We start from the raw sequence: 27,197 nt of genomic DNA on the forward strand, positions 1-27,197 counted from the left end.
ATGAGTTTTTTTAATGATAAGATGATACTCTGATTACATTCGAAAGAATTAGGTGAGCTAGATACTTCTCTAGCAAAATATAAATTTCAAAAATTTATTTAGCGTTCAAAATTCAAACCCCTCAAAAATCAATAAATCTAAGAGGGACTGAAATGGTTTGCTAGGTCCCACCCATAATCACCAAAAAGAAAAAGATTAAAAAAAAAAAAAAAGTAAGAAAAAGAAAAAAAAAAGCATTAAACCCAGATGTTTTCCTTAAAGAGATGACCTGATTGGAGCAGAGGCATCTAATTGCTGACCAGTGCCCACTTCCCTTTCCCATCCCGCCGAAGGCTCACCCTTGTCCCAGTGCACATTCCTCTGCCATGATGAGTCTTTGCTAGCGCCTGAAGGTCCCACGTGATCATGGCGGGCACAGCTGCCTCGCCAGATGTGGGGCCCGTGAGAACGTGCCTCTCGCTCGGACGACCGCACCCAGTACACCTGACCAGCGGTGCCCATCCCCGGCCCCACTGGCTGCGGCTGCTCCCACCGAGGAGGAGGCCATTTCCTGGGAGACTCTGTGTCACAGGATAGATGACATTGGCTCAGAGTCTCCCCTGCAGCCTTGCTGAATTCTCTAGAACCGCTCTGCAATCTCAGACGCTCCTACCTGACTGTCCCGCGTCCCTCCTTCCTCTGCTTGGGGTCAGAGCTTCCCTGCAGTGGGCAGCTCTCCAGCCTCTCTCTGCTCCTGCTCCGCTCTGTCCTGCCTCTTCCTCGGGGACATCCCGCTCCTCAATGTCTTGCGTGTCTAATCCTGTCTTGTATCTGCTTCTTGAAGAACCCAGAAGGACGAAGGCCCAGAGAATGGTTTAGAGCGAGCCCCTGACCCTCTTATCAACGAGAGTTGATAAAGGTCTGTGGGGCTCCTGAGAAGAAATTCTCCCAGCTGCAATGCTTCACAAGGAAAAAAAAAAAAAAAATTCTAATGGGCTTGCGGACCTTGTCTTCTCTGCATGGTAGCTTCCTCCCCGAAAGGCAGGGCAAGGACAAGTGCAAGTTGACATGTGACATTGCATCTCTTTGGGTAACGCCCTATCGGGTGGGGACATGGTCCGTCTTTCAGGGGTCCCGTCCTTCAGACCCGTCTCCTCCACCTGGGACATTAGAGTCCGGAAAGGGGGGACGGCTTGGAACTGTGTGTGTATGTCCCCATCCTGTCCTTGGGCCCAGAGCTGGGTTCCTTGTCCCTCCAGCCCCTGGGAGGACCTCAGGGAGCCTTTGAGTCAGTGAACTCCCCTGCCGGCCAGCGGAGGGGGCTCCTCCGACCACCTGCCCATCCCACATGCTGCTGGCGCTGCAGGCTCTCTGTGGCGTGCCGGTGCCTCCTGCCCACCCCCTGGCCTGGGGCTCACAGCCCCTTCCCAGGGAGACCATACGCTCTCCTGCCTAAGCCAGGAGGGCTCCGACGGTGGAAGGAAAGAACTAAGCCAGGGCCTCAAGCATAACATGGTCTTTTCTGAACAAAGTAGTACGTATGGAAGCTCTACCCTTACCCCTCCGCGACAGGGCCATCTTGTCCCCACGGGGTCAGCTCCTCCAAGCTTGGCCAGCGAGGAGCTCAGGGAATTTTCCAGATACCTTCCATGCCGCGTGAGGGCCGAGAGAGCCTCCAGGGAGCTGCACACACCCTCAACCTGCGGCTACTGTGCACACTAGAGCCCGTTTCATCCTGAGGGGGCTTCTCCAGGTTGTGGCCGATGGAAGTAGATTCCCTACAGGGCACCTTCCTCATTTCTCCATGGGGATGGGAGCAAAAGCTTCTTTTCTGACTCTGAAACCTTGGTTGATGTGCTTCCCTGCTCTGGAGAGGGACCGCCCTCACCACGTGCGTCTCGGCGCCTGCCGTCTCCCGCACATCCCTGCTGGACTCCCGCACTCCAGGCCACAAGGCGTGGAGGACGCGAAGCCCACGGCTCAGCCTATGGGGGGATGGGCATCCCCTCTCTCCTGAAGAGGAAACCCTGAGACTCTGTGTCCAAGCTTGGCCTTGACCCTGACGGGAGCTGAATCAGTTCAGAAAAACCTTACTTCCCTTACTTCCCTCCATCAGTCTGATGCTCCAGACAGAAGTCTGAACCAAAGATGAAGAAGGAGAGCGGGAGGCGGCGCAGGAGGGGGAGGAAGAAGATCCAACCTCAATAATCAAAAGTTGACCATGAGTGCGTGTGTGCGGGTTACACACCGAGCTCAGCTGTGCGTTCTGGTACCTCCTGGAGCAGTATCAGAACCGCTTTCACCACGAAACTTCCCGCAACTGCCCACATGACAGCAAATGTCCGGGGAGGCTCCCAGAGTCTCTGTCTCCGTGGTTAGCGGCAAACGCTCCAGTGGAGGGGAATTCTGACCGAGCGGCAGGATGAAACAGGTAAAGCTGCTTTTCCGTCGGGTGCTGTTAGGGGTTGAATGGTGTCCCCCCCCTCCCCCGAAAGATACGCTGCCGTGTTCACCCACAGCTCCTCAGAATGCAGTCTTCGTCAGAAACAGGGTCTTTGGGGATCCAGTCAAGATGGGGCGAGGCCATCAGGGTGGGTCCGATCCAGTAGGACGGGTGTCCTTAGAGAACGGGGGAGCCCGGCCTAGAGACAGACGCGCACGGTCACGGCTGAGGGAGAAGGCCTGAGCACAGAAGCGGCTGAGGGCGTGAGGCAGGAAACACACTCTCCCTCCGCCCTCCGAAGGAACCAGTCCTGCTGACACCTTGATCTTGGGCTTGCGGCCTCCGGACCTACAATCTGTCTACTATCTGTCACTGAAGTCACCCAGCTGAGAGCGTCTTTGCAGTGGCCTCAGGAAACTGATACAGGCACCGACCCTAAAAATTGTGTCTTGCTGTGATTTGAAATACCTGTGAAGGCCGCTGCGCAGTCACCATCTGCACCACCTGGCAAGGCTATAGCCCGCTCTTTGATCAAGGAAAACAGGCGGTTTCAATCCCTCGCATCCCCGCATCAGGGAGCCGCGCTGTGGAAACTGCCCCGAGAAAGAGGGATTGTGCGAGGAGAGAACGCAATGCGTACCCAGGGCCGAGTTGGGGACACGGAAGGCAGAGGCTCGCCTCGCTGAACACGAGCGGGAAGAGCATCAGAAAACAGTTTCCTAGAGACACACAAAATACACAACCGGGGGGAAGAGGAGAGACGTCTGGAACACAACGGAAGATTCCAGACCACGAGGAAGAGAACATGTTCTCTCCCCGAAGATGGTGATGTTGTCAGAGAGAGGGGGAGCTCCCACGGAGTTACCAATAGTGAACCATGGAAAGAGCTGTCTTTCCCAAAGCCATTTCGTTTTGGTCTCATGGGCACACACTTCAAGTTCACATTCACAAGCGTCTACTCACAGATGCACAGTTTCCGGAAATTCTCACTGAACAGACCGCGCCTTTCCTACCCTCCCATCCGCAGGGCACAGGGCGCGACGTCCTTGTGCGGGACTCTCTACTGCTACCTGGTGGCGGCATACACACATTCACAAAGCGAAATAATACTTCAGGGGCTCGCATGCAAAACACCGTGACTCCGCAGTGCTGTGACAAAGGCCATCCACGAAAAACACAAATCATTCGGGAAAACAAGAACCTATAATGAGAAACCCACTGGGGAGAAAAATAAAATGCCATTTTCAAGAATGGTCCAATTATGAAAATGTAGCTTCTGAAAAAGTAAAAAAAAAAAAAATCTTGGTCTCCTTGGCGCAGTGACTTGCCGGGTTTTAGGATCTGGACAATATGACAAACGAACCTACCATCCCACTGATGTCTTTGGAAGTCACTGACCATGTCAGAAGAGAGGGGTCGTCAACAGTCTGTTTATTAAAAGTCCACGAAGGAAGGTCTCCTCTACGAGCAAATGGAGGAGTGTGCCTCGGTATCCCTCGACGCACCCAGGACTGGGCCACGTTAGCACTGGGCGGGCAGAGCCTGTGTGCATGAGGCAGCCTCGGGCTGAGTCGGGTGCTCCATTTTTAGACCAGCGGCTCTTGGTTGATGGGCATGGGAAAGAGATACAGCGAGACACACGGCTGACCGCCATCAGCGACCTGCCTGCAGTTTGAACCTCCCCCTCGAAGTCCAGCCAGCATTCGACTGCGTGATGAGCCTTGAAAACAGGAGTGGAAGCAAAGCTCCCCACCTTAGCAATAACCCAGGCCGGGTCATACTATCGTGCTCCCAGGGAAAGAAAAGAAAGAGAAGAGAGGAGAGGAGGGGGGGAGGGGAGGGGAGGGGAGGGGAGGGGAGGGGAGAGGAGGGGAGGGGGGGCGGAGAGAGAGGAGAGGGGAGAGGAGGGGAGGTGAGGATAAGGGAGGGGAGGAGAGGGGTGGGTAAGGGAGGGGCAGGGGAGGGTAAGGGAGGGGAGGGGAGGGGAGAGGGGAGGGGAGGGGAGAAGAGAGAAGGTGACCAATGGAAATGTGTATTTCCTAGAAACCTACACTATCTGGGCAGGCTTATAAGTCGGGGGAAAACAACATCAGACTCATTCCTGCGTCATCGCCGTGTCTGATTTTGCCAAATTCTCTCCCACCAGATGCACACAGGATCTGTGGAGGTGAATGGCGGGAGGCATGAGAATCAGCCTCGAGTTCCACGTGAGTCAGACGGTTGTGTGTAATGCCTTCTCTGTGGATATATCCATATTTAAAAACCTTTCAGTCAAGAGAGATCAAAAGCTTCCCGGGGGTTGAAGTGAAAGCCCAGGATTGTTTATTAAATCTGAGGCAACCAGAACCCAGAGTGGAGAACAGAAGACAGAACTAATTCGCACTCGGCCGACGTGCTACTGAAATGTACTCCGTTAAGAGGGGAACGTGTCATTTGGGCAAGAAAGTGTAAAACAATTTTTAATTCGGCAAGTGATATAGGGCTGTATTCTTCTCTTTAAGAATTGTTTCAAGCATTGGAATATTCTAAGTAAAGCTAAGATCAGGCCCCAAAGCGCTAAACCCCTCTAAAAGAAGCGTTGTTTTTTCATGTTTTCAGTGCGGGGTGTAACCAGATCTTTAAAAATGCGAACACACACACACATGCAGAAATATACGGTGTATGTGCGTGTGCACGGTGAAGCATGGATTCAATAAACAATGTTCTTTCCCGCTGACACTGCGACCAAACAGTGTCTTGAAATGGTCATTTTTGTGGCTCTTCTTCCCATTCCATCATTTTACTAACGTGTCCTACGCAGAGAGCTCCGAGTTGACTTGAGATGAACACAGGTTGTCTAAGGAGGAATGAAATGAGGACAGAAAAAAAAAAGGGGGGGGTGCTGTGGGCACGTGTGTGCGTGTGTGTGTGTGCGTGTGTGTGTGTGTGTGTGTGTGTTACTGTCTGGAAATCAGATGGGCAAACCCTAAGGGAGCAAAACAAGTGAAGAAGGTATGCATAATGCACCAGAGAGAAAGAGAAAGGAAAGACAGATGACAGCTCTGGCTTCCCCAAAGCCTTTCCCACTGCTATTGTCCAAGAATAACCCTGGGTTGATGCTTTAAGGATCTGACGTGGAAGTCACTTAAAGATCTACGGATGGCAGGTGATGTCTGAATGACAACCTCGACGTGTGTGAAATGACGCCCATGTCTCCAGTGTCGGGAACACAATAGGGAGCAGTGTGGACCACGGCAAAGGAGACTGTGTGCCCTGATGGGAAAGCTGCTGGTCCCCAGCGGCAGCCAGCTCCTGCCATGACCACGGGCAAGCGAGCAGTCAGATCTTCCCATTTTTAATGAGAAGTAGGGGAAAAGAAAACACTGGCATTTTTATGTTACAATCCTCGATTTTTAAATGTTGACCATTTAAAACTCAAAATTTCGAAGCCACAACACTGCGCAGCTCAACACTTGGCTGGCCACACGCAGGCGGAGTTGGGAGCATGGACACGGGTGTGTGACCAGGAACGTTCTTTGACAGGTTACTACGTGGCACACGGACAGTTCTTTTGGAAGGCACAGGGTCTTTGATAGGGAAAGCCATTCCTGGCAAGGAGGGCTACTTTCTTTCCTCCATTTCCATTTGGAAGGAGTTTCCAGAAAGGGATGGGACGAAACGACCCATGGAAACACCCTTTCCTTTTCTCATATCTGAGATATTTTGAATTTTACCAGAATTTTCACACTGTGTCACTTGGAACTTAATCAGCCACTGCTCTCCATATCCACTGACTGAGGACAGATGCTCCCCGATTCCCCCGGGAAGGGGACACAGGCTCCTGATTACACACAAGAAGAGTTCTTAGAAGGCTCCCTGGTGACCGCGGCCGACAAGCCTGAGTAATGAGACCACTGAGAAAACAAAGAAAGAAGGGAAGTGCTGGGCATCCAGCTCCCCTGCTGTGCTCTGCCAGGGGAGAGAGAGCACCCACAGCGGCATGGTGACCGTTTAACCGTGGACCATTTTCACCGAACTCTATCTAGAGGTTTAAAACTTCTAGAGGCTGAACACCACTGGAGTCTACCGATGCGAAAACAATCTCACCCCTGCTTGAGTGAAGTTTGTTTCTTAACTAGTGGGGTCGAGCAGCAGACACCGGAGAGAGACGAACAAAGTTTAGGAACCCACCACCGTGTTGGAAGTATCCATGATACACTTTGTGCAGAAATTATGACTGATGACTTTCTGCGGAACACACCGCACGTTCTGGAAATTCGGGATGTGCAGAGCTTATGAGGCAGGCCCCTGGGAAAGGGGCTCCTCCTACCTTGAAGATGAAATCAGCCATCAGAGGTCCTGGAATCTTAAAGGTCTCCCTCTCTGAGCCCCTCTGGAATTCAACTGTGGTGTTTTCTATGACAAAAACTCCAGGGCTGTTAAAGCTGTGTTCTTTTTTGTTTCCTTGAAGTGTCTTTGATTCGATAACTAAAATTTGAAAAGAGAATTTAAATGAGAGGGCTGTCTTCAAAGCATTCTATTTCAAAAAATAACTCACTACATGTATCATCAGCGTATGATATCAACACAGGATCAGGATATCCACTCGGTTGCATTGACTCAGGTTGGTGGAACACACATGTGAGCTTCTGAGTCGCCCGCAGCTAAACTAGACAGGTTCCAACCCCATTGGTTAGGCCCAATTAGGTCTTCCCAACTCTTTGGAGCCGTTTCTACAGGGGAAAAAGAAAATGTCTCTTTCTTCCTATTTTTCATGATGCTGGTATTATTCAAAGTAAAAGATATGTTCCTCATTTGATCATTTCTGGGAAGATCTTAAACCCAGTCTTTTATTTAGACAAAAATCACCATGAATTCTGAGTTTGCTTTTTTAAAAATAATAAACTTTTGTGATTGAAATAATCAGAGATGCACAGGAAGACACTAAGATAGTAACGAGGTCCTCTGTAGAGTTTATCCAGTTTTACCCAAAAACATGGTTACATCTTATGTCACTAGAGTATAGTATCAACGCCAGGAAACTGTCATTGCTACAACGTGAGCATTTGTACCACTTTCAATGGCATCTACCACATATCCCCACGATGAAGATACGGAACCCTGATATCACCACCAATCTCTGTCCCACTCGTTAATGCTTTATTCACATTTTGCTTTTATAGGAACGGAAGAGCTTTTAGATCTCCTACAGAAAATGGTCATGGTTTAACCCAAATAGCATTTCTACTTTATTTACACTAGATCTTAGCTAAAAAGCCAAGAAACGATGTACTTTATTTAAATGATTTTTCTTTCCTACTTTTTCCCCCCTTTCATTGTGTAAATATCATCATCCTTAGTGGATCTGGTCTGAGGTTGAAAGAGGCAATTTTTGTTTTTAAAAAAAAAAAAAAAAAAAGCCAGGCTAGGGGGTGGGGCACCTGCATTTCTGACCTTAGCTCTATCTCCAAGCCTCGGGCTTTTGCTGCTTTATTTCTAAAATGTGGCCTCAGAGCCACAGTCCCGCAGGTGCTCTTCTACTCTGAAACCTACACTTGGTTTGTGGCTATCATTGGTTCTTTGACCACCTTGAACAAAGAACACAACAGAGCCCGAACCCCAGGAAAGCTGATGAAACACAACAAAACCGTCTGGCACTGGGGTCTGCCATCTGCATGTGGCTGTTTTTGGCTCTTTTCCATTGATTTCTCTCTGCCCCGGGAGCACCTGCCGGAATCCAAGCGTCCCCGGACAGACTGTGTAACAGGCATAAGGAGACATCCCTGATTACGTCTGACAGGCAGGCTGGGAAATTTTCTGGGAACCCTCCAAGGCTGGACAGGAGCTCCTCGATCTGCAGGAATCATTAGTGGTCGAAGAATACTGCCGGCTACTCACAGGCACACGGAACCCCAACCACGTTGGCCCTGATCTCCATGACCGCAGTAGATTTTTGGAAAGTGTGAGATTAAATTCATTTCCTAGTTCCAATGAAGATATAAAACTGAGTGTTATAAAGTGAGCTGTCAGGAGAAATGAGAAGGGGAGCCAGAGAGGGTAAGAAGTCCGTCCCCGGGTGGATTATCCCTCTGACGGAAAGGCGCAGATGCCGTGAGCCTTGTGGCCTTATCAGGGACACGGAGGGAAGCTGGACAAAATCCATCCTCCCAGGAGGCCTGCAAAACACCGCGCTTCTAGGCTGAGTTCAGCCTGAAATGAGCTGACTAAATTCAAAAAAATGTTCTGTGCTGGGGTCAGGACTGCACGGCATTAGCCTTCTGGGCCGCAGCGTCCCGAGTGCCCTCAGACCGCAGAGCTACGGCGGGATGTCAGAATCTGGGAGGAAGGACCAGCAGGACAGCCACCCTCTAAAACCAAAGGCCAGCATTTCTGTTAGTCCAGTCCTCGTGTTTCGTGTTTTGGTGTCAAGTCTCTTTTATCACTTTGAACGGCATCCAAGACCTTGAGTGGCAAGGACATGAGAGCTCAAGGGGCAAAGCCAGTTTTCAAGTGCATGTGAATTATCCAAGTCCAATATCTAATTATCCATATGCTTATGATAAAATGTCTTCATGGCTGTAACTTCCAAAAGGCTTCCAGCTCTGTAGGTCACACAGAGCAGCATACACAGGCGGTGGAAGCCAGGGGCTCTGACCTCTGTTGTGTAACGGGGTCAGAAGGAGGGGAACAGAGACAGGGGAAGTGATTGGGTGAAGGCCGAGTTCACGGATACAAATGATTCTGACAACTGGGTTGACAAGAAAGCCAGTGTGATGAAGCTCTGGGTGAGGCGGAGGTTTTCCGTGTATGACGTCTTGGCTTCCCAAGTCTATTGCTAACCAAACATACTCAACGCTGAATTTTGCTACAGTAAAATCTCTTTTGCAGGAATCTTCTTAGGGATTCCATTTTTGAAGTGTTAGGGAAATTCGGGACTATGCCATTGGGATAATGCTGGGGTCAAGCGTGGAACAGGATTGGAAATTTAGGATCTATACCCCTCCAGGCAATAGGTAAGATAGACCTTCCATCCCGTGGCAAAGAAAGTGACTAACATTATGGGGTGTTCTAAGTTCTTTAGGATGTTAGCCTTTTGGAGAGCTGTAGTTAATACAGATCTTAAAAGTATGATTTATTACAGCCAAGTAAGCTTTATTTCAGGAACATATCTTCGTTTCAAATAAAAAAATTAAGAAAACAGTTGTATAAATCAAGAAAATAAAACCACTTCTATATTTAGATGTTCAGAAATGTTAACGAAACCCTTTGTAAATGAAGCCAGTTCTGTTCATCAGTGGAGAAGGATAACTTTCGGGAACCCTTCCAGAGCCAACTGCAAGACGGTTCAGAGGAGAAATATTCCAAGCAACAATTCTGTCACCTTTGGAGACACGGCAACATTTCTGAGCTCTGTTCTTGGAACAGTGCCAGTTTTGAGTATAAAGTTTTGCTTAATATGCCAGAACATATTTGCATGTAAATGAGTATGTTGCCACCACATACTTGTCTTGGCTTACTCTGTTTGCTGTCTACGTCCTCTGGTTTGGAAGCCGAATTATGGGGAACTGCCTTTAGCATCATGAGAAAACTGGGCCCAGTCACTGAATATTTTTTTAAACATCTTTTTGATATGCCATAAAATCCACATACCGTAAAATTCGCCCATTTATAACCCAGCTTAACGATTTCAGTATATTCACAGAGCTGTGAAAATATCACGAGATCTAAGCTTAGAACATTTTTGTCATCCCCAAAAGAAACCCTATACCCGCCAGCAGCCAGGCCCCCATCTCCCCACCAACCGACTTCCCCCAGCCCCAGACAACCACCAAGCTACTTTCTGTCTCCATAGATTTGCTTATTCTGGACATTTTATATAAGTGGAATCACATGTGGCCTTTTGCAACTGGTTTCTTTCACACAGCATCATGTTTTCAAGGACCATCCATGGGGAGCGTGTGTGGTGTTCCAGTCTTTGTTACAGCTAAATAATATTCTATGTGCGCCACCTTTTACTCATCTGGCCATCAGCTGGTGGACTTGGGTGGTTTTCACTTTAGGTTTATTATGAATGGTGCTACTTTTAAGATTCAACGGTCCATATGTTTGAATCCCAAACCATATGTGCCAATGGGAGCCCTCCAATGATTTACAAAATTTGGATCTGAATTTTTTTTTTCCTATTTTCATAAATCAAGTTCACGCTTATAAGGATGAAAATTTACTCTCATCAAGAGATGTAGGCTTTAAGCCATTTTACAAACCTTTGTAAAAGTTTTGCTCTTTCCTCATAGAGAAAGCCTTGAATACAGTGTCCATTACAGGACTGTAAGCATTATAGAATTTTAGTTAAAAAAAAAAAAAAAAAGTGGTCCCACCTTTTTAGTCCTAATTGATAAAATAAAGTTATGGGTTAAAAAAGGGGGGGGTGCTTTCAAACAATGGTTCACCCTTACTGCCCCAAAGATATTCTCTTGCTTCTCTGATTGAGATTCCCATGTACTACAGAATTTCTTGTTTTTTCAAGATTTTAATCTATGTTAAATTTACTTAAACATTTTGACTTAAACTTTTCTCAAAGAACATTTCTGGTTGGAATATTACTATGGAATTCAAAATACACACACACACACACACACACACACTTAAAAGCTACCAAAAACATTTGATGCTTGTGGCCCAGAGAAAATTTTACAAGTCCAAAATCTTTTAAAAAAAAAAAAGATTAAAAGGCAATCTATGTAGCACTTTGATCCCATGGACCTTGATTTGCATAGCTTTAAAATCATTTTTAAGTACTGTTTTGTACTTTTATGGAAAGAGATGGCTGAACTCAGTACACTTTTTCAAGGCCAGGGAGCCAGTCTTGGCAGAGACTCATTCTCCTGCGAAAGAAACAAGAAAGTCCTGCCTCTGGCCACAAGGAGACCTTGGGAAAGAAACAAACTGCTCTTTCCTGTTCCGTTAGGTCCTAAGAGACCAAAGAACAAAGAGGAGACGCCATCTGAGTTTGGGCAAAGAAACGATCTAGTGGCAATCTTCTATCAATTCAAAGTCCATATTCTGGGAAACCAGTGTTTGTTTTCACTGTCCCTGGACCTGACCTTGCAATGTGTTGGCAACAAAGCTTATACTTTTCAGCTATAATCACTGATACGGTTCTGTGTTTTTAAAAAATTTTTTTTTTAAATAATTTTTGTCCCAAACCTTTGGAATTTCCAGAAAACTCTCAAATACTATTCTACTCTCCTCATAAAAATAGTTTATTTCCCATACAACTTGATTTCCTCTCCCTCGAGGAGATTAAACCCAAACTGGTATATTTCCAAACACTGGGCCATGAGAACAGAAAAATTCACAGTATTGATCATTCCCTAGTGATACAGATAATTTCAGAGTGATTGGCAAAATCCTTGAGATATTTTCCTATTTACCCATTAACACGAAGAAAGATTTTTTTTTTTTTTTTTTTTTTTTTTTTTTTTTTTTTTTTTTGGCTAAATAAACTACCAGGAAATAAAAACATGTTAGGATAAATTGTACTTACAAAGATGTGCTGGTCCTTTCACTGTGATTCTTACACTTCGACTTCCCAGAGGAACAGCAATTACATTTTCTTCCCCTAGGAAAGAATGCGGGACAAATGTAGTAAGACTTACGCCAGAAAGGCCTATCGAGATAAGCAAGTCAATCAAAACCAGGAGCATTTGCAATTGCAAAGCAACTCCTGTGCATAAGCCATGTTCATACTACCTATAATTTCATTTAAATGTATTAAAAATAAAAACATGAAAGAAAAGTTAAAATGAATACCCTGGCCTACCACCTCCACTGCCTTCCTCCTCCTGGCCTCATCCATGTGCTTTGATGGGGAGGGGGCTTGCGGGAAGGTTCTCAAACTAGGGCCCCTGGGCCAAGTCTGGCCACACCCATTCACTTAAGGCTGCTTGACCCTACAGAAGATAGAGTTGAGTAGTTGTAACTAAGGCAACAGAGCTCCCAAAGCCCAAACTGTTTACTCTCTAGTTCTACACAGAAAAAAGTTTGATAATCCCTGGCCTAGATCATTACCTTGGGGCAGTCCTCTGGTGTTACACATTCTGAAATTAATTTTTATGGCTGCATAATAATCTAGACTCATATAAAATTTTACCGCAGTAGGCTCTGACTTGAACACTAAGCCTATTACTAAATGGCATTAACATACCATCAATGATATGAATTACTTCAAGCAGATGTTGTTTTTGTTTGTTTAATTTAGAGAGAACAAATTTTTTGGATAAATTCTGGGGCAAAATTGTTAGATCGAAGGATGTTACTATGTTTGCTGACTTGTTTATACATTTTTATTAGATAAAAATATCAGTTTATTATTCAGAATTTAAAAATGCAAATAAGCAAGAAGAAAAAATAAAGCTATTTCTAATCCTGCTGCCCAGAGATCATCACTTCTAACATTTGGATAAATACTCTTTTCAAATTTTGTTTGTTTTTTTTTTCCTGATATACACACATGCAACATATATGCATATAGGTAAAATACATACATGCAAAAAAACAAAACAAAACAATGGACATTATGTAACTATTCACCACTATAGGAGAGATGAAACAAACAATGATATTTCTGTACTAAGGAATACTCTATGCCTGATAAAAACAATGGTAAGAAGCTATAGAACTTCATATAGAAAAAAAGCCAACATACATATTGATGAATAAAAAAGAAAGTTAAAAAGCAATATATATGGGTAATGATTTCTTGAATGGGACACCAAAAAGTATAGGAAACACATGAAAAAACAAATAAACTAGACTACATCACAGTTAAATTTTTGTGCATCACAGGATACCATGAACAGAGTAAAAAAAGGAACCCACGGAATGGGAGAAAATATTTACAAATCACATATCAGATAAAGGGTTAATATCCAGAACATATAAAGAAATTGTATAGTTCAACAAAAAACAACAACGAACAAACAACCCAAAATGAAATGAGCAAAGGACTTAAACAGATATTTCTCTCAACAGAATATACAAATGGTCAACAGTTGCATAAAAACATGCTCAACTTCTTTAGGGAAATGCTAATCAAAACCATAATGAGATCCCACTTCACATCTAAAAGGATGGTCATTATAAAAACAAAACAAAACAAAACACAAAATAATCCTCAGGATGAGAGGAAATTGGAATGCTTATGAACCACTGTTGGGAATATAAAATGGTGCAACCACTATGGAAAATAGGTCCTCAAAATATTATATACAGAATTACCATATGATTCAGCAATTCCTCATCTGGGCTTATACCCATAAGAATTGAAAGTAGGGATTCAAACAGATGTTTGTACACCCATGTCCACAGCATTATTTACAATAGCCAAAAGGTGGAAACAACCCAAGTGTCCATCAGCAGATGAGTGGGAAGCTATCATGTGGTACATACATACATACATACATAAAATGGAACATTATTAAGCCTTAAAAAGGGGGAAATTCGGCTATCCAACATGGATGAACCAGGAAGATGTAATGTTAAGTGAAATAAGTCAGTCACAAAAGCATAAGTACTGTATCATTCCATTCATAGGAACAGTCACGTTCATAGAGACAGAAAAGTATAGCAGTGTTTCCCAGGGGTTGGGGTAGGAGGCAATGGGAGAGTTCTTGTTTGTTTAGTGGGTACAGACCTTCAGTTTTGAAGATGAAAAAAGCTGGAGACAGACTGTGGTAATGGTTATATACCAGTCTGAATGGATTTAATGCCACTGAACTATATACTTAAAAATGACTAACATGGTAAATTTTATGTTATGCATATTTTACATTAAAAAAATGCATGAGGCATAAACTCATTGTAAGGTACATGTGTTTGATATTGCATTTTCATGTATATATTATTTATAGAAATATTTACATATATAATACTTAATATTGTGTGTAAATGCATAGAATAACACTGTAGATACATAATACTATGAAATTTCCTAGTACTGTGCAAGTCCATATTAGTAAATAACAGAGTGGGATTTTAATGCTTTAAATTCATGGAAGGTTTTCACCAAATCTTTGACACTGGTTAGAAATGAAAGAAAAGAAAGAAAGAAATGAAATGAAAGTTCTAGGAATGAAGGAAGAAGAACATAGTTCTATATTCTCTGTTTGTATAGTGACAACATACTAATGAGTTACTTTTCAAATATAATATTCAAAAGCTAAAAACATTTTTTACAAAAGAAGAGAGAAAATGGAGGGAAAAAAAAAAGGACTGGGGCCCAAAAGTTTTACTGGGCAAGTTTTGCACATCTGAAGTAAAAGTAAGCACATAAAAAGAAGACTGAAAGGTTCTGAAATGTACAACTAAAACTATGTTAAGATACGACCTCACGCGTGTTAGAATGGCCATAATCAAAAAGACAAGAGATAACAAATGCTGGCATGGATTTGGATGAAAGGAAACTTTTGTGCACTGTTGGTGGGATTAAAAATAGGAACAACCCCTGTGGAAAACAGTATGGAGTATCCTCAAAAACTAAAACTAGAGCAATTATATGATCTAGCAATTCCACTTCAGGGAATATAGCCAAAGGAAAGAAAACACAAACTCAAAAATATATCTGCACCTGCTTGTTCACAGGTGTTATTTACGAGAGCCAAGACATGGAAACAGCCTGAGAGTCCATCAATGGAGAAAAAGAGATGTACGGGGTGGTAAACATGTATACAATGGAATATTACTAAGCTATTAAAAACTGAGGAAATCCTACCATTTGCAAGAACATGGGTGGAACTCAAAAGCATTATGTTAAGTAAAATAGATCAGATGGAGGAAAACATCATATGATTTCAACTATATGTGGAATATAAAAACAAAGCAAAACAAAAACAAACTCATAGAAAAGCAAATCTGGTAACCACCAGAGGCAGATCATAGGGTGTGGAGGAATAGGAAGAAAGTGATTAAAAGGTACAAACTTCCAGTTATAAGATAAAAAAGACTAAGGATGCAATGTACAACAGGATGACGAGTTAACAGTGATGTGTAATACACAGGAGAAATTTTCTCATCACAAGGAGAAGTTTTTTTCCTTATTCCTTCTCTTCTTTCTTTTCTTTTTATTATATCTATATGAGAAGATGGATGTTAGCTGAACTTACTATGGTACTCATGTCACAATATATGCAAATCAAACCAAGAGGTTGTCTGCCTTAAACCTATACAGTGACGTTCGTCATTTATTTTTCAATAAAACTAGGGAAAAAAACTACAGCCTCCAAAAACAGGTCTGAAGGTACTCTAATATTAGATAAATAAACTGCTTTTGTGCATTCTAATTAATATTTAATTGTTTTAACTATATTTTATAATGTTATACTTACATAAATGTTAATAGGTTAATATACAACATTACATATATATGTATACATATAAACATATACTCTAATATTTATTCCTACTCTGTCTTCTGAAAATCCAAAAAATATTAATCAACTCAATAGCAATGAACATCCTTGCATCCATGTAGTGCCTCCTAATACCAATTCCCACTAAAAAGAACCAGGGATTCTTTAAGAAATAGTTCAATCCTGATCTGGGTCAGAAAAGGAACTAGCTAATCCTAGAATTTTGTTATGGAATAATAAAAGTAAGGGAGCTCCCAAAGACATGAGTCATGTGAACTGAACTAAAGTTATGTGAAAGGACTTCAGGGTCAACATAAAGGGTATCCAATATGGCAAAAAGGTGACAATTTGAACATTAATAAGAATGATAACTGAAATGAAGTGAATCACACAAAATACGTTTAAATCCTTAATCACGTGAAATGTGTTTAAATCCTTAAGACCTTAATAACACCAAAAGAAATTACTGGTCATATTCTGAGGATGCTACCAACCAGCTCATTTTTTTTTTTTTTGAAAATTGATAAATAAAGACAAAAGAATAATGCATTTACTATGCCTTTCCACACAAACTGTACTTCAGGGAAACCAAATAGTTGATGTGGTGAAGATTTTCTTTGTAGAAATACCCAAGCTGATAAATGAAGAACTAATACATTATCATTATTTAAACATCAATTATCCATAGCTATGGCATCACAATAAGACAGAAAACTATACAGTATGTGCCTCATAATATGATGCAATAGGAAGTACGTAACAGCTACTTTAAAGCATTCTTACCAAAACAAACACACATCTGAATGTAATCCAGCCTCTATTTCTAACAACCTACTTACAGGAAATGTAGGGTACAAACGAACATACTAAACCACATCATGGAAATGTAAAGAGAAAAATATAAATTATGGAAAAATCTGTAAGACAAATGAGCAGCTTCCTTAACAAATAAATATCAAGGGGGAAAAAAGGACATACTTATAGTTACAAACAAACTAAGAAACATAATTAAGGATAAAAAGAGAGAAGGACATACTTATAATTTTAAAAAAGAATTAAGAGACATATAAATGCAACATACAGATCTTATTTAGAGACTAACTTGAATAAGCAAGCAAAAATGATGGAGTAAGGAACTCTGAAAACTACACCTCCATGAAAACACCAAAAAAAATTGTCTGAATCAACATTTTCAAAAATTTGAAAAAATTAACTACGGCTCACAGCAATCTGGGCAGAATATATTCAAGAAGAACACTCGGTAAGAACAACAAATTTTACGGCATTTTGAATTGCCTAGTCCCTATCCCCCATCCTCAGCCTCTGCTATAACCTTGAAAACCAACATCCATTAGTCATTGTGAAAATCAGCAGCCTGTAAGATGCCGCAGGGGCAGATTATGGTTGGAGCTCCTTCAAAGCTCCAATTCTCAACTGTCATTATTTGACCTGAAGGATGGTTCCTTGGAAGACCTCACTCACAAAGCTGTCTTTATTTTACCTACCTAGGAGCTTTCCCAGTACAAACAGCCCTTTCCCAAGGGGCACTTGTCCAAAACAATCAGAGGCAATTGTTTAACATTGAGGCTACCCAAGGTGGTAGATAACAGTTGAAGAAAATAACAAGCTATCCAAAAGCTTAAAAGGAAAAGCTGAGGAATAGAGATGTCCACATGGGGGCTTTGAAAAGTGCCAACATACTCCAGGGAATCTAGAAGGCCACACATATGCAGAGGGCCGTGTGCATACTCAGAAAAGACCTGAGAAGGCCCTAAATTCTCACCTCTGGCTGACCTTGAGACTCTGCAATAAGCAGGAAGTGAAAGCTATAATAGAGTTGTCAGCTGCCTGGTGGAGTGTTGAACTGTGCTTTAACACACATACAGAGACCCTTAATGAGACTTATTGATTTTAGACATTTTAAGTCTCTATTGAATTATTAGTTGACCACTAAACCAATCAAGCAGAGACTTCAGTAGCAACATGTGACAAAGAATACAGACTTTACAAAATGGATTTAAAAAGTTACTTAACACATAGGAGCAACAAACAACAACTGGGGAGGGGTGTAGAATTTGATTTCCAGACATGCAACATTATATTTAGAATGTCCAGTTTTCAACAAAAAAGTTACAAAACCTACAAAAGAACAAGAAAATATGGCCCATACACAGGAAAAACAAAAACAACCAATAGAAACTGTCTCTGAGTTGGAATTTTAGACAAAAGCTTTAAATAAACTATATTAAATATGCTCAGAGAAATAAAGGAAACCATATTTAATCCAAACAAGTAAACTATAAGATAATATTTATGAGATGATCTGAGACAAATGAACACAGACTGGGTATCTGATGACATTAAAGAATTACTACTAATTTTTAGATGTAATAATGGCTTTGTGATTACGTTTTTAAAAAGAGTCTTAATTTAGAAGAATAAAGGTCTAAGATTTAAAATTTTTACTCTAGGCAAATATATACAAAAATAAAATAGGAATCACATATGATTGCCACACAAAGTTTAACTCAAGGCAAAAACATATCAAATAAAGGAACATCACTTCAAAATAATCTAGGGGATAATTCTGCTATCATGACCTTCATATATGCTTTAGATAAATGGTACAAAAATATATGAAGTAAAATCTATAGGAAAGAAAGGAAAAAATGGGAGAAAATGCCTATTAATAATAAGACAATAACACATATCTTTCAACTGATGGATATATGAGAAGGTATTTCTTTTTTTTTTCCCCTTTATTTTTTTTTAATTTTTATTTTTTATAAACATATATTTTTATCCCCAGGGGTACAGGTCTGTGAATTTTTTTTTTAAGATTTTATTTATTTATTTGACAGACAGAGATCACAAGTAGGCAAAGAGGCAGGCAGAGAGAGAGGAGAGAGGAGGCAGCAGGCTCCCTGCTGAGCAGAGAGCCCAATGCGGGGCTCGATCCCAGGACCCTCAGATCATGACCTGAGCTGAAGGCAGAGGCTTTAATCCACTGAGCCACCCAGGCGCCCTGAGAAGGTATTTCATAGTAAATTAAAAATAACTCATAAACATAAGAAAATGCTCAGAGTTATACAAAAGTAATATAATAAAAATACACTTGAAAGTTTTAATCCAACCTTTTAGCAAATTACAAAGACTGATAACATCCCACATTGGAAAAACTGGAGAAAACAGTTGCTAAAACTATGAGTGGGAGTGTAATTGGCAACAGGTTTGTGAAAGGCAATTTGGCAATATCAACCAAAAATTTTAATATGCCTCCCATTTGATTCCACAACTGCCTTTACCAGAACTTTTCCTATAAAAAAATTTTATAATTGTGCAAAGATGGATGTTTAACATATTTTATATACCTAAAATCACAACTCTTTGCAATATTTACTGCAGCATTTTTGAAATAATAATGGACATTGGAAACCACATAAACATTTATGAATGGAGGGTTTGTTAAATAAATGTTGACATATTCATCAAAAAGACCAAGTCAGTCTACGTATACCAACATAGAACTAGGTCCATGATACAGTATGAAGTGATAAAGACTATTTAGGATGGTAAATATACACACATCTGTAGACACACACACCATCATGTCACTAGTGCTTCTCTGAGGTCTAGGAATATGAATTTGTTCCTTATGAATTTTCTGTATTTTCTAAATTTTATATAATAAAAATATATTGATTTTATTCTCCAATGTTATTTTTTTATTTTTTATTTATTTTCAGCATAACAGTATTCATTATTTTTTCACCACACCCAGTGCTCCATGCAATCCATGCCCTCTCTAATACCCACCACCTGGTACCCCAACCTCCCACCCCCCCACCACTTCAAACCCCTCAGATTGTTTTCAGAGTCCACAGCCTCTCATGGTTCACCTCCCCTTCCAATTTACCCCACCTCCCTTCTCCTCTCTAACTCCCCACGTCCTCCACGATATTTGTTATACTCCACAAATAAGTGAAACCATATGATAATTGACTCTCTCTACTTGACTTATATCACTCAGCATAATCTCTTCCAGTCCCGTCCATGTTGCTACAAAAGTTGGGTATTCATCCTTTCTGATGGAGGCATATACTCCATAGTGTATACGGACCACATTTTCCTTATCCATTCATCCGTTGAAGGGCATCTTGTTCTTTCCACAGTTTGGCGAACTTGGCCATTGCTGCTATAAACATTGGGGGTACAGATGACCTTTCTTTTCACGACATCTGTATCTTTGGGCTAAATACTGAGGAGTGCAATTGCAGGAAGCTAAAGACCACCTTGCTTAAGAATGCTTGGATCAACCAGGAGATCAAAGAAGAACTGAAACAATTCATGGAAACCAATAAGAATGAAGACACTTCGGTCCAAAACCTATGGGATACAGCAAAGGCAGTCCTAAGGGGGAAATACATAACCATCCAAGCCTCCCTCAAAAAAATTGAAAAATCCAGAACACAGCAGCTGTCTCTACACCTTAACGAACTGGAGAATCAACAACAAATCAAACCAACTCCACACATAAGAAGGGAAATAATCAAGATTAGAGCTGAGATCAATGAGGTAGAAACCAGAGATAAGTAGAATGTATCAATGAAACTAGAAGCTGGTTTTTTGAAAGAATCAATAAGATCGATAAACCACTGGCCACACTAATCCAAAACAAAAGAGAGAAAGCCCAAATTAATAAAATTATGAATGAAAATGAAGAGATAACAACTAACACCAAGGAAGTAGAAACAATTATCAGAAGTTATTATCAACAGTTATATGCCAATAAGCTTAGCAACCTAGATAAAATGGATGCATTCCTGGAAAACTATAAACTCCCAAAATTGAACCAGGAAGAAACCGACAACCTGAATAGACCGATATCTAGTAATGAGATTGAAGCAGTGATCAAAAACTTCCCAAAAAACAAGAGCCCAGGACCTGACAGATTCCCTGGGGAATTCTACCAAACTTTCAAAGAAGAAATAACACCTATTCTCCTGAAGCTGTTTCAAAAAATTGAAGCAGAAGGAAAACTTCCAGACTCTTTCTATGAAGCCAGCATTACCCTGATCCCCAAACCAGGCAAAGACCGTACCAAAAAGGAGAATTTCATACCAATATCACTGATGAATATGGATGCTAAGATTCTCAACAAGATCCTAGCAAACAGGATCCAACAGCACATTAAAAAGATTATCCACCATGACCAGGTGGGATTCATCCCTGGGCTACAAGGATGGTTCAACATTCGCAAATCAATGTGATACAACAATTTAATATGAGAAGAGTGAAGAACCACATGGTCCTCTCAATTGATGCAGAAAAAGCATTTGACAAAATCCAGCATCCGTTCCTGATTAAAATGCTTCAAAGTATAGGGATAGAGGGAACATTCCTGAACTTCATAAAATCTATGAAAGACCCACAGCAAATATCATCCTCAATGGGAAAAAGCTTGCAGCCTTCGCGTTGAGATCAGGAACAAGACAAGGTGCCCACTCTCACCACTCTTGTTCAACATAGTATTAGAAGTCCTAGCAACAGCAATCAGACAACAAAGAGAAATAAAAAGTATCCAAATTGGCAATGAAGAAGTCAAACTCTCTCTATTCACAGATGACATGATTCTTTATATGGAAAACCCAAAAGACTCCACCCCCAAACTACTAGAACTCATACAGCAATTCAGCAACGTGGCAGGATACAAAGTCAATGTACAGAAATCAGTGGCTTTCTTATACACTAACAATGAAAATACAGAAAGGGAAATTAGAGAATTGATTCCAATGTTATTTTTAAAAATTGATCAGTTAATTGTCCAATGGCTTCAGATTTTAAGATGGCATTTATACTATTGGAGGGTGGCAAGGATCTCCAAGTAGAGTTAGAGTGACTACATTCTTTATAGGCTGAGGAGGCTGGCCAACGTGTTAAGGACAATAATCAAACTATGAACCTCACTGGTATTATTTAAGGTAAAAAAGTCAAAAATATTACATCAATGAAAGACACAGAGTACAGACAACTTTTTGAATTTTTATTCACATCTGACTTCTTTGTCAAGAAATACTTCTATTTAGAAGTAATAAAATCACTATGCTGTCCACCTAAAACTAATATAACATTGTGTCAACTACACTAAATTAAAAAATTAATAATAAATATCAAAGTAACACATTATAATTACCTGAAAATTTGCTTCCAAAGCCTTTTTCAGACTCTCTAATGAAATATTGGTGATGGCTACTGTTAACACTGCTGTATGGTATATTTAAAAGTGGCTAAGAGAATAGATTCTAAAAATTCTCTTGGTATAATTCATTAGATATTCCTGATTTTAAAAAAAAGAACTCTCAGTAAATAAAATAAATCAAATGTTTGTAACGTGATCTTTAAATGCCAATAATGGGAAGCCTGAATAGCTCAGTCAGTTAAGCATCTGACTCTTGATCTCAGCTCAGGTCTCAATCTTGGGGTTGTGAGTTCAAGCCCTGGGATGGACTCCTGGATGTGGAGCCCACTTAAAAAAGAATGCCAGTAATATGATTAGTATACTTTATGCTTAAATACTAGAAACACTGTTACTTAAATGGGGAAATGAAGGGATGTTAATTACCACCACTTGATTTAGAATCTTTAGGGAGACTAGCCAAAGTAACTGGGCAAGAAAAAATAGTCTAAGCACTAGAAATCAGGAGGAGATTAATATGTGTACACCTCATTTTATTTGCATATTGTCAATATTGCTTTTTTTCTTTCTTTTCTTTTCTTTTCTTCTTTTTAAAACAAAGTAAAGATTTGTGGCAACACTGCATTCAGCAAGTCTGTGGGTGCCATCTATCCAACAGCATTTGCTCACTTTATGTCTGTCACATTTTGGTAATTCTCACAATATTTAAAATTTTTTCGTTATTATTATATTTGTTATGGTGATCTATGATCAGTGACTACGACTCACTAAAGGCTCAGATAACAGGATTTTTTAGCAGTAAAGTATTTTAATTAAGGTATATGCTTTTCTTTTTAGATATAATGCTATTGCACACTTCATAGACTATGATATAGTATAAACATAACTTTCATATGCACTGAGAAACCAAAAATTCACTTAACTACTTTATTGTGATATTCACTTTATTACAGTGATGTGGAGCTGAACCTCCAATATCTTCTAGGTGTGTCTATGTTCAAAACTTAGTAGATTTCAGAAATACCACAATAATCAGAAAACATAATGGAAGAAAATATCCCATTTGCAATGGCAAGAAAAAATGATGGAATATGTTGGAATAAACTTTTTAAGAATGAGCATGACCTACAAAAAGAAAATGTTAAATCTCTCTCTAGACATAAATATGCCTTGAGAAAATGAAAAGGAAAAGATTAATTCATTTGATATAAAATTTAAACATAAAATTGTCAAAGACAGAAAAAATTATAATTACTTACAAGCAAATAAGAAAAAAAAAGTTAACAAGAAAATTGGCCAAATGCTTGAAAAACAGTTCAAAGGAAAAAGAATTAAAATTCTAAGAAGCTTATGAAAAGATGCCCAACTCGGTGGTAATCACAGAAATCCAGATTGGAAAATAAGATATATTCATTTATTCCATTAATAAAAATGAAATGCTCTCATAAATTTTAATTTGTGAAGATAGCAGTAAATCTTACTGGAGGAAAAATTGGCAGTATCTTTGACAAATAAAAACATATAATCAAAAATAAACTCATATAAATGTGAAGCTTAGCAAAACTAAGAAAATACCCTAAATGTTCATTAATATGGGTCTGGTTAAATAAATCATGGCATGTTTTTCTAGGTCAACATTTTAAGAAGATAAAGTAGACTTTTGAGAACCAACAGGCCCAAAAGCTCGGTGATAAAATTAAGTTGTAACAAAAATTGTATGTAAGTATCAATTCTGTCTTACCTTCAAAGGCATAAATGTGCAGAAGTTCTGTGTTATATTATGCACAGACACTACAGTCTGAGCTCATAAATATTTCGAAAGAGTGCTAAACCCAAGTGACGTGCCCAAATAGGTTTTCATCAGCTCTGGAAAGCATTCCAAAGCACATCCATTTTCAAGACACATTTGTATTATGTATAGAACATGCTGTGCTCGCTTCGGCAGCACATATACTAAAATTGTATAGAACATGCTGTGTGTTTATTGCAGAAAATTTAGAATATCCAGCAAAGAAAATAAGCAAGTCATGAATGAATCACAACGCCAATATGTTATCATATTAGTGCATTTTCTCCTTGGGGTGGGGGGAAACCGTTGAGTATGTATAATATATATTAATAATTTATTATGGCAAAATGAAGGTATTTTTCTGTAGAAATACAAAAAGGCACAGAAGGATAGAAAGTAGAAGGAAAAGTTACCCCTATGACCTCACAAACTTCAGACCAATTCTGTGCTTTAGAGGTATAGCTACTATAAGTATAACTATAAGTAGTTGCTTTTATTACAGATGTTTGCAGTGTGTGTGTGTCTGGGTGTGTGTGTGTGTGTGGATGTGTGTCTGCGTCTGTGTGCTTCAAGTATCACCCACGACACTTACACACTCAAGGGAAACCTCTCAGACCAGAACCCTTGGCGTTTGATTTTAGCCAGAATGCTCCATTCTGGGAACAAATTTTCTTCTGTGTAGAAGGCAACGAATCCCCAGTTGTCCACCATATTAAACTTGGAGAGACTTACACACTGTAGAGCAGCCGGGCAAGGCTTGGAATGGGGGCAACCTAGAAGGGACCACTGTAAAGGATCTAGTGTCCTTAGAATTATGGGAAAAGAAATCTACAAGATACAGCATCAAATGTCTTCTCCTCCAAAGCTCAATGCCCTCCCATTTCCGTAACTCTCCCACACAATTTGATACATCAAGGCTCTGTGATACTTTTATAGGGCCGTACCTCCCAGAAGCACCTGGAGAGCTTGTCCCCACCCACAGAAATCCTGACCCAGAAGTTTCGGGTGGTGCCCAAGAACCTGCCAATCTAGCAGCCTCCAGGAGGAGCCCTGCTTTGCATGGCACTGATTCAGAGCGGGGCGTAGAGAGGACAACTCCAGGTCACTGTGACAGTAAGGGAGGACTGCTCCATAGTCACCGATCTGTCAGCATTTCTTCACCATCCTGCAGGAAATGGTGAGTTCTGACTCTGACCAGAAATGCAGGAAGAACTCTAGAACTCTAGTAAGAGAGAGGATTTTGAAGGTGGTGGGGCAGGGGGCAGCAGGACTAAAGTCTCCACAGTGGTAAGAATTGTTAACGGGTTTTGTGAAAGCAGTTTCAGTTACGCAGTGGGCACAGAAGGCTGTGGTTTGAAAAATAAAATGATGGATGGAGGCGTAGAGAGACAGGAAGTACAAGCAGGTTTTCCAAACTCTGTCGGCAAAGCTAGGGGAAAGATTCGGGTGGTGGCGAACGCTGTGGAGAATTTAAAATACATACGTATTTTATATATAATTCACACACAAGTCTTAAACTTACACTTTGTTGATGTCACTCATCATCAGGGAAGTACAAATAAAGCACAGTGAGACATCACCTCCTCCGGTCAGAACGGCTCAACGCAAAAACAGGACATACCAAGGGCTAGTGAGGACGTGGAGAAAGGGGAGCCCTCGGGCACTGTGGGGGGGAACGCAACCTGGGGCAGCCACTGTGGAAAACAGTAAGGAGGTTCCTTAAAAAATTAACAGTAGAGGGACGCCTGGGTGGCTCAGTAGGTTAAGCAGCTGCCTTTGGCTCAGGTCATGATCCCAGCGTCCTGGGATCGAGTCCCGCATCGGGCTCCTTGCTCAGCAGGGAGCCTGCTTCTCCCTCTGCCTCTGCCTGCCACTCTGTCTGCCTGTGCTCGCTCTTGCTCCCTCCCTCTCTCTCTGATAAATAAATAAAATCTTTAAAAAAAATTAACAGTTGGGCGCCTGGGTGGCTCAGTGGGTTAAGCCGCTGCCTTTGGCTCAGGTCATGATCTCAGGGTCCTGGGATCGAGGCCCACATCGGGCTCTCTGCTCAGCAGGGAGCCTGCTTCCCCCTCTCTCTCTCTCTGCCTACCTCTCTGACTACTTGTGATCTCTCTCTGTCAAATAAATAAATAAAATCTTAAAAAAAAAATTAACAGTAGAACTACCATATAATCCACTAATTCCATACTGGGTGTTTACCCCAAGAAAATGAAAATACCAACTCGAAAAGATACAGGCACCCCTAGGCTTACTGCAGCTTTATTTAGAATGGCCAAGATATGGAAGGATGAAGAAGATGTGAGAGATGCCTATATATTTATCTCACACACATCTCATACACACACACACACACACACAGGAATATTATTCCACTACGAAAAAGAACGAAAGCTTGCCATTTTCAACGACATGGACGGAGCTAGAGAGTATGATGCTAAGGGAAATAAGCCAGAGAAAGACAAATCCCATATGATCTCATTCACATGTGGAATTTAAGAATCAAATGAACAAACAAAGAAAAAAAAAAAGGAGAGAAACCAAGAACACACTGGTGGCTGCCAGAGGGGAGGGGGTTCGGGGGTGGGTGACAGCGGTGAAGGGGCCCGAGAGGACATCTACTGTGATGAGCACTGAGAAATGTACAGAACCTCTAAATCACTCTATCGTGCACCTGTAGCTAATATAACACTGTATGTGAATTACACTTAGATTAAAATATATATATATACTTGTATTTACGATGGAAGAAATCTGGGATCTCTTTTAACCCTGATGGGAAAGGAAGAGAGAGGAGAGACAAGGGGTGATGGGTGGAGTGGGATCTCTGAGGAAGCAGAAGGGCCGGAGTCCAGGACACAGATGGGGAGATGGATTAGCCCTGGAAAGGAAGACAGACACTCGTGCCTCTGTAACCGGAGGGAGCAAGGAGTGGCTGTGAGCAGCTGTGGGGCGAGGTCTCTTCTGGCGGTTTCTGTTTCACTAAGATTTTTTTTTCTCAATCTTCTTTGGAGTCTAGCATAGAATCAGTTTTTGTATACGGTCCATAGCTGCTTGAAAAGACTGTATATTCCTTCAAAATGCAATTCAGTGATACCGGTTAATATAACAATAATTACACTGTGCAGACCCTACGTGTAATTTTTACTGACTTAACAGCGGTTTAACTTCTTTCAATTTCTTCCTATACTTTTTTCTGCTTTATGTATTTTGATGTAATGGCAATTGCATGCAAATTTTTAAGACCAATTTTTCTCATTGATGGATATAAAATACTCATCTTTGATTTGGGTGTGTTTTTTTTTTTTCTTTTTGCCTGAGATTCTGCTAGCTTTGATACAAATACTGCTAGCATGCTTTGTCTGTCTTGTCTATCACAATGGGCCACTTTTATTTTTTTTAAAG

General features: G+C 41.1%; 1 protein-coding gene across 1 annotated transcript in view; it reads right to left on the reverse strand.

The window, feature by feature from the left end:
- The window catches only part of ADAMTSL3 (ADAMTS like 3), a 339,850-nt gene that overhangs the window by 141,045 nt on the left and 171,608 nt on the right, over window positions 1-27,197 (reverse strand). Inside the window, exons 8-9 of the mRNA XM_059179851.1 lie at window positions 11,949-12,023; window positions 6,732-6,889 (exon numbers count right to left, since the gene is read on the reverse strand). Of these exons, the coding sequence (XP_059035834.1) occupies window positions 6,732-6,889; window positions 11,949-12,023 (233 nt within the window). The remainder of the gene's footprint in view (window positions 1-6,731; window positions 6,890-11,948; window positions 12,024-27,197) is intronic.

Source organism: Mustela lutreola, chromosome 7 (assembly GCF_030435805.1).
Source record: "Mustela lutreola isolate mMusLut2 chromosome 7, mMusLut2.pri, whole genome shotgun sequence".
NCBI lineage: Eukaryota > Metazoa > Chordata > Mammalia > Carnivora > Mustelidae > Mustela > Mustela lutreola.